At 32.7% G+C, this 9,363-nt stretch overlaps 1 protein-coding gene across 2 annotated transcripts; it reads left to right on the plus strand.

Moving 5' to 3' along the window:
* Positions 1-465: 465 nt before the first annotated feature.
* On the plus strand, positions 466-8,560 carry Rin (ras GTPase-activating protein-binding protein 2). Of its 2 annotated transcripts, XR_013003449.1 has the most exons (10): positions 466-618; positions 1,700-1,882; positions 1,974-2,154; positions 2,332-2,706; positions 2,774-3,199; positions 3,344-3,527; positions 3,628-3,887; positions 3,968-4,130; positions 4,686-4,889; positions 7,145-8,560. XR_013003449.1 is itself a non-coding variant. In XM_076392069.1 (9 exons), the coding sequence occupies exons 2-9, from the start codon at positions 1,785-1,787 to the stop codon at positions 4,832-4,834; spliced, it is 1,836 nt and encodes a 611-aa protein (XP_076248184.1). In that variant the 5' UTR covers positions 466-618; positions 1,700-1,784; the 3' UTR covers positions 4,835-8,560. The 2 variants fall into 2 exon arrangements, 1 of the variants encoding a protein (XP_076248184.1); XM_076392069.1 differs by having other exon boundaries at positions 4,686-8,560.
* The last annotated feature ends 803 nt before the right edge of the window (positions 8,561-9,363 follow it).

Raw genomic sequence — 9,363 nt, forward strand, 5'->3', positions numbered from 1 at the left:
AGTGTTGTTTTTCGTTGAGCATGGCTAGTATTAGAGTCAACAATGTCATTTAATAAAGTATAATTTATCTGTAATCATAGATATTTTTTCTTATAATAGTTAGAGCAGATTTTGAGTGAAAAACAATATACATTATACATGAAAGATATAAACTGATGAAATGAAAGATATAATAGTGAAAATTTCACAAGAGAGCACAGAAATTGGGCCAATCATGAGTTTTCAAGCATAGAGTATTTCTCTTTAAGCTTTCGTCTAATTGGATAATCTTTTATCTGAAAAGAAAATCAGCCAATCCACAATGCGATACATTTGAGGAAATACATGTTTGAAATCTCTTCGATTGGTAATATAGATAGTCCTGTAAAATCCGCAAAGCTTAGATGAACACTCAACTTCTGTAAGAGAGTCGTTCATCTTTATACACCGGTGCTTCTGTGCAGGTTCCGCTGCATGTGCTGACATCAAGGTGCTTGGAGGACTCATACGTTGAACTGTTTTTATAATTAACATTATTGTGAACTGTTGTTGCTCGTGTAAGCTTTCTGTTTTCCGTCGTAGCTTCTCGTTTATTCAAGAAAATCAGTGGGTTGTGTCGCGCTTTAGTGATTCCATCGGGTGAGTGTAGAACGTCATACGATTGGCTTTGCCGATGTTCTTTCATTCGACTTCTCGGAGGGAAGACTACGGAACGAGTCAGGAAGGCAAGCATGATACGAAATCATGAGCAGTCCGGCCTATCGTTTACGAATTGTAGCTACGTTTATTCCTCATTGATTGTTTAACTTATTGAATCCTCCGATAGCTATGCTAAACGTTCGTTATCAAAGCATTTTGGCGTAACTCATGCTGAGCAGATTAGCGTTACCGTTTTTGAGATCAAGAAAAATCGCCATGCTTACTCATGCAACCGGGCGGCCCCCTTGTCCTCAGTCTTCTTTGCACAGTATTTGAGCCGAAGAATGATCGACGGTTTTCTTTTTATGTAGAATGTTTTACGAGACTAATTTTTGTAAATTCGGTGTATATACGAGCACATGTTTTTCCTAACGCGTGTACGCACACAGTTCATCATTTGATGCAAAAGCAAAGTTAATCGAAATATTAGCACGAGTACATTGCATATTTTAAACTTTTATCGTTTATCGTTTGCATATAAACGATTTAAATAATATGTGTACATATATATATATACACATGTATATGTAGACATCCACAAGTACTCGTTTATTGTGAAACGTTGAATAAATCTCTTAATCATAATAACAAATTAATTATTTCAGAGTAAAACATAAGCAGTACAAACTTCGTTTCAAATTTTATATAATTGCATTTTATATTACAATTTTATTTTAACTTGAAGCACATTACTCTTATGTGATATCCTCAGATAGCCACTTAGATTGATGTGCATATTCTATTTGTCATTCAAGTGTGTAGTACACATTTGTTTTTCTCTTAAAATTAAATTTTCACATTCAAGATTAGAATATTTCATATTTCATTCTGGGTTACAAATTTATTATTCATGTATTGTTTATAGTATAATATAGTGTACGTTATGATTGTTTGTAGTATATATGACTATTAATTTTGATTATTATAGTTATAGTTTGGAAGAAAAAGATCTTATGTATAAATAAATACTCTATGGTATTTATCAATATATATTTCATGTGTATTTTTCTTTTTGTTTCAGACATTTTTCTAATTTTAACATTTGCCAAGTCAATTTTCCATTGCTGTTTAAGCAAAGTCATATTTTAGACGCTAGGAGTAAGAAAATGGTCATGGAGGCATCCCCTTCTCCACAAAATGTCGGTCGTGAATTTGTCCGACAATACTATACATTACTTAATCAAGCTCCTGCGCATCTCCATAGGTAATCATTTAATGATTAATATAATTTAATTATTAAAATCAAATTATCCATTAATAGCTTGTAATTACATTTATGTTCAATTTTGCTATAGGTTTTACAATCAACATTCTTCTTTTGTGCACGGTGGATTAGATTCTAATAGAGAGTCAACTCCAGCAATTGGTCAAAAACAAATACATCAAAAAATTCAACAACTAAACTTCCGGGATTGTCACGCCAAGATAAGTCAAGTAGATTCACAACTTACTCTTGAAAATGGTGTTGTTGTACAAGTAAGTAATATTAGCATAAGTAATAGTTGTAAATGATTTTGTTGCCATAAAATATTGTCATTATAAACTGATTTTAATTGTGTTAATCGAGTAAACAACATAGTAATACATACTAATTGATATGTAATACATAATATGTATTAGAGTACATTTTTGAAATTGTCTAATTATTTACAGGTGTCTGGAGAACTATCCAATGCTGGACAACCAATGCGTCGTTTTACACAAACATTTGTATTAGCAATACAAGCACCAAAAACTTATTATGTTCATAATGATATATTCCGTTACCAAGATTTGATCTTTCCTGATGAAGAAGAAACGGATGCAGGTGGTGTAGAAGGAGGTGTAGGTGAATCTAGCGAAAGGGAAGGGGAAGAGGGAGGGCGTTCTGAGCCGGAAGAAGATGAACGCCAAAATCAAGGGCAGCAACTTTCAGCACCAGCTACATCTACTGAACCACAAGCACAACCACCACTTATTCCTCCACAACAACCTGTTCTTCAACAACAACAGCAAATGTATTATGCTCCTCCACCACAGCAGTCTCATGTTAGTTATTTTACGGTAATAACAATATTTAAATAAAGTGTTATGTTGAGTAGAGCCATTATTTTAGGTACATCCGGTAATGCAACAAGTTCTAAATGGATCAGTTCATGAAGAAACTCCACTGATTAATCAGCAACCATCACAGCAGCAGCAGCAACAGCAACAACAGCCACCACCACCACAGCCTACACAACAACATCAATATATAACAGAACCTACGTCACAAACACAATTTGTACCAGAAACAGAGTTGGACACATCAGCTGAACAACAACAGCAGCCAGAAAATGAACCACAGGCTCAATCAAATGAAACTCGTGAACAACCTGAGACTGAAACATTTACTCCTGCACAAGAGTCTGAACCAGAACATCCAGTGTCCAATACAAATGTGACCAGCAGTGGACCGAAAACATATGCCAATCTTGTAAAATCTTTTCCAAGTACAACTGGCGCAACGAGTCCTCAAGCTCCTAAGTTGTCTATGTCACCGGTATACATTTCATGCTATAGTATTTATCTTTAACAATTAAAATACCTTTTGCCTAATACTTTTCATAATTTGCGTGTTAATATTAATTTGATGTGTTAGTTGAAGTGTTAATTTGATGAAGACTACTTCATTTTTTATTTTCAGCCTCCTATGACGAACTTGCGTTTGGACGATAGATCACCAATGCATCCAACTGGCAGTGGATCTACATTTTCTACATCAACTAATGTCTCTACGCCCCAACAGCAAGCTCATAGAGTTGGGAATCAACAGCCACAGCAACAACATCAGCAACAGCGAGCTCCAAGAGGAGGACCAGTGCAGCGAGGTAAGCTTCATGTTGTATTATAACAACAATATTGATATATAAGTTTTATATTTTACTAGTAACGGTATAAATAACATTAAATAAATGATACATTTTGTAGATGGTGATCGTCGTGGTACGAGACAAAGTCAATACAGCGATGCTCATCAATTATTCCTTGGAAATCTGCCTCACAATGCGTCTGAAGATGATTTACGACAAATATTTGAACCCTATGGTAGGGTGGTAGAATTACGTATCCACAGTAAATCAAATGATAGATGCAAAGGGCCGCAAGGAAATAACACAGGAAAAGTGCCTAATTACGGATTCATCACATTCGAAGATCAGCAAGTTGTCACCAAAGTGTTACAGAACCTGGTCGGTTTTGTTTCTGTACTGTGAATGTATTTCAATAGAAATTCAGTATTTTATTCCGATGTTATATTTTCCATTTATAGCCAATTTATTATCCTGCCGAGAATGGACAAAAATTAAATGTGGAAGAGAAAAAAGTTAGGCCTAGACCGCCACTTGATGGTAGCGGTGGACGACTGAATTCTAACGATGGTAATATGAGAGCAATGGGTGGGCAACAGCAACAACAGCAACAACGAGGTCCTGGTAAGTAATATTTACGTAATTAGAATTTAAAAAATTATATTATTATATATTGAAAACTAAAATCTTAATAAAACAATAACAAAATTAAAATAAAGATCGATGATATAATTTAATATGATTAAGCAATAATGTAAAGGTGCGCCAAGGCTTTTTTTCATGTGAGTTTTATTATACAATGCGTGTATCATGATATACATTTGAGAATGTATACGACTTGCATTAGCATATAATTAATTATATATTTTACATTATAATTAATATAATATAGATTTCTCCAATATTTTGTATGAAGAAAACACTGTAGTTGTTTATTTACTGTTACAAATTAGTAGAAACGAAAAAATTTGTTTTTGAAATTAAAATTTTGCTTTTAATTTTGTGTTGTGTAAATTCTACACTAAAGTTTTATGAATTTTTGCAATTATTCTCTATCTTTACCGCGTTGAAAATTCTATTTAAATATTGCGTTATCAATTTACTTTTGTTATTTATTTACTGCATTGTTCTTGAAGGTTAGAAAAAAGGATTTGTGCATTATACGTGAACATTTTATAGGTGGACCTGGGGGCTTAATGAGAGGTGGACAACATGGTACGAGAGGTGGACGCGGAGGATTTTCACGAGGTGGAGATAGTGGAAGGGGAGGAGGTGGAATGCGGCAACCCGGTAACCCAAGCAATCCAAGCTACCAAAATCGCCGCTAATACTTGAAGCAATGTTAAAGGCACTCCCAACTTTTTCTTCTTGAACAAGTCACCGGTATATAACTACCATTCTCATTTCCAAATACAAAATTCAAGACTATCGTATGCCACACGACGTGATTAAAGGCGCTATCCTTTTACGCTTAAACATCGCTTGCATCGTTTGTCAAGCAACAACTATAGGTGACACAGCTCAAACTGTATGGAACACGAACTCGAATAGGATAATCAGGTTATCGCATTTAAGCTAAGTTCGTCGTGTTTGCAGGGATAAGTATATAATGATTTAGCAAAATAGTTCATTGAATGTCCGACCTGACTCGTTGGATATTTGATGAAATAAAATACTACGAGTTCGTCCTTCATACATCGACGTCAGACACTCTACAAGACTTTACAATGAAAACATAAAACTACATTCATGTGCACATATACGTATACGTATTGTGGAGCGACGCGTGACAGGTATTTCCTGGGGAAGTATGGGTGTGTTTTGTCTCCTAATACATAGCCCATATTTCTTAGAACGTTGACATCCAAGGAACAAAATTGTTGTCAAGTTGAAGTGATAAAGTGCGAAAGAAAGGTCGAACAGGAAAGTGACGAAGAGAAACCATTGGAATATGTGCGCAGCATATAAAAACAAGAGACAATGTGAAAAACATACACTCGTATTATATATGTTGAGCTAAGAGTTCCGAATAACACAATTATTGTTTTCTCTAGATGAATGTCAGGACAAAAGTCATACGTCGCTCTTTTAATTTTCTCCGTTTGCCAATTGCAGTAAGGAGACACAAGCGGTGCGAATTCCGCTATCGTAAATAAGTAAACGAGCCAAACTAAACGAAATTAAAACGAGAGGATACGAACCGTCTTAATTATGAAAATATCGTTGTACATTTCATATGCTCTCGAGTTAATTCATTGACTGCCGATGAAACGTTCCACCTACATGTAGAAAGTCGGCAATAATGTTTATAGGTGGTAGTTGGTCGGTGTTGGTTAACGAGTAGAGAACTGTGACTGCTCTATGGTCGCATACAAAAAGACAGTCGATTTTTCTCACAAAACATGGCTAATTATCAGTCGACCGGTATCGATTGATAGTGGGACAGTACCTTTAGACTGCAGCTGGTCTCGCCGTTTCCTAATTCATCCGCGTATCGCTTTTGCTCTATTTTGTTCCAATTCTGCTGATTTTTGTTTAATTTTCTGTTCCTTCTGTCCCTGTGCACCCCTTCCTGATAAGCTTTTTCGTTTTTTGTTACGTTAATATTTTCCTATTTCTTATTTACTGATTTTTTGCACCAATTTTTTACTTTGGTCTTTCATTTCCTTTTTCTTTTCTTTTCTATTCTTTCTTTTACCTTTCTTCTTTTTAGATCATGTAAACACAAGACCGATGTTATTTCAAAATTAAAATTTTATTATTGAATTGTATCATAAATTGTGTAGCACTTAGTACCTTAATACTCTCTAGTAATTGCAGAACTCGCATTGTGCTGTTAAGGAAACAAGAAAGTGACGTGACCCTGGTACCATTATAATAGCAAATTTTAGCTTGCTTTGTGAAAAATCTATTTACGGAAATATTTCAACGTACTTAGTCATGTATATCAATGAATATGAGATCTTTCTCTCTTAACTACGTAATTAGTGTTATTCTTGTAATTATATACACGTAGAAATTTTGTAAACCTTCATGCAGTATCAGATGGAGAGCTACAAATATTGTACATGATAATATTAAATTTTCTCCAGTTGACTTTTATTCTTCAATGTATATTTCCATATCAACAGTTAGATTGAAATAGTTTCCATTTGTTGACGAATTTTCAATCTACACGTTCTCGTACGAAAGAATATTTCTATTCGTACACGATATAAATAACGACAAATTAGTGGAATAGATTTATAATCGAATATAAACTTCACTTTGAAAAAGTAAATTCAACATATGCATTTATTGTACATGCATCAGTGAACGGAATTGAAAAGCGTTTTTATTCTCGTATCTTCATAAATGCATATACTACCGTGATTTATAAATAATATTTATCTATCTGTATTTTCGAAACTTCTCCGTGTAAAGGTGCTAGGACGGATGAAATAGAGGAGAGAGAATTATATCTATATGTTTATAGAGAAAACACCAGAAATGATATTCTCAGATTTTTACTAATAACAAGATGAGTCCTGCGATTAATAGAGATATGTGATTATTAGAGGCGATATATGTACTTTTTCTAATTCATTTATTTTTTTTCTACGGAAATGTCATTTTTCTAAATTCACGTCACATGAAAGATCATCGTTTGATGGAACAAAATTTTCAAGCTGTCATTGAAACAACATAGAAAATCCCACAAGTGCAAATTGTAATGGGAAGACTACCATCATCGCGATACGACCGTTGCGCATATACGATAATTTATGTGCCATCTCGTATGTACACCTCACTCTGATTCAAGTGCAGGAATGAGAAGAGATGAAACGTGCAAATGAACATTAACCGTTTTCTTTTTCTCATAACACAGTGATAAAGCAGAGGTGATAAGAATATATATGTTGATGGTGGTAAATTAATTCGGAATTGGACGAAAATCCGTGAAGAGTGCACAGCAACTAAACCGTAAGACGCTACGACATTAAGGCTGAGAACATGTGAAAAGTAATTTACGTTTCTTATCGACCCATAAAATTGTTACGTAGTCTACATTAAAAACATCCGCAATAGTTTGTAATCGAATGCGTTATAATTGCTATGTCTGGGATGTGGCAGAGTCATCGCTGGTCAACATCCCACTCTTTATTGTAACTCTGTTATAGAGATATTCTCTTAAAATATTTTAGTTAAGTAGAGCTTCACATGGCCCAAGCTTTGTGAAACAAAATTTTGATGTTTGTAAAAGATTGCGCTTTGTATTGTGGCGATGAAGCTGCTTGATCTCAGTCATAGATAAAGAAGTAATTTCGCGTAACTGTATGGCTAGATATGATAAAATATCTCAAATAATTTCTATATTTACGAAGTGTGTTCACCTTCGAAAATTATAGTGTTATTCGTACAAAAAAATTTACTAGTAAGTACAATCATTGTAAAAAGCAGTAAAGTTTATTTTTATTTTAGGGGCCCATAGATATTTATGTGTTTTCTATTTTCAAATAACAGTGCTTCAATTCTTATATGCTCGACTAATAATATTAGTAGTTCTCTACACTGATCTAGTTCCCTGAAAAACTAAAGTGGTTTTACTTATAATTGTAAACTATACGTAGGTTTTTTATATAATTTTACTGCAGTTGTTTAATAAACCCGTGATTTATATAAAAACTTATTGTAAGGATGAAGTGTTCAAAAGCCATGGTTACGCGAAATTACTCCTTTCTATATGAACGAAAGCTGCAAATTTTTAGTGTGAATGTTTTCTTTTTTAAGTGACTATTATTAATAATATTAATAATAATATTAATAATAAGAAGAAAAGATAAATATAATGAACGAAGAATGGAGTACGAAGAAAAAAACACGAATAATTATAACATAATAATTAGAGGATGGCGATCAATAAGTTGTGAATTTTTGTAGCATACATTTTTATTTCGGTCTATCAGGCCAGTTTGTGTGTACAACCATGGACAACATTATTACAACAACAACCAACAACAACAACAACAAAGATAATGTTAAAGGAAAATGAAAAAAAAAAAACAAACGTCAAATGTATTGTAACTTTTTGCATTTAGTATAATATACCTACCTTACTACCAATTCCTGTTAGTATCTCTTTATTTATCTAAACATTACCATTTTTTTAGTATTTCGAAAGGTATTTGATTTACAAAACTCAGTTAAATATTATGTATATATCAGTAATTATTTATAATAATAAGGTCTAATAAATTATATTATCTAGAACTTGGAAGAATATTTCAATTCATTCAAATAAGTTTACAAGTTAGCATTTTAATTAGAGTAGGAGATAAAAGTAAAGAGTAAACAAAATAAAAATGATGTTCTCCATTTTTGTAATATATTTTCTTACGAAAAAATTAAATTTAAAACAAACTAAAACGTAAAAAATTGATATTTAATCAATGTAATTTTGTTGCCAATAGAAAATGTGCATATTAACATTTCATTTTATGTAAATCTGTAAATATAACTTTTTATATATCGCTATTGGGTATTTTGCAAATATGTTTGTTTCATTTCATATAAGAAATTTTTTTTTTATAAATCAAGTATCAGCGTATAAATTACGATATGTACGTGCCCAAAATTGCACGAAATATTTATTTTTAATGACTTAAGTTGTAATTTCATTTAAGTTTCGAACAGTGTTTCATTAACTATATAACTATATGAATATTGTATGTCTTATGTTTATAAAGAAAAACTCGTAGCAATCACTACAAATTTAAATATATCTTTATAATGTTTTCAGTATAATGAAATCAATTTATGGAATTAGTATCTTTAATTGTTTGATAAAGATTGTAATATGAAACATATTGTAAAAAGC

This window comes from Calliopsis andreniformis, chromosome 2, assembly GCF_051401765.1.
Source record: "Calliopsis andreniformis isolate RMS-2024a chromosome 2, iyCalAndr_principal, whole genome shotgun sequence".
NCBI lineage: Eukaryota > Metazoa > Arthropoda > Insecta > Hymenoptera > Andrenidae > Calliopsis > Calliopsis andreniformis.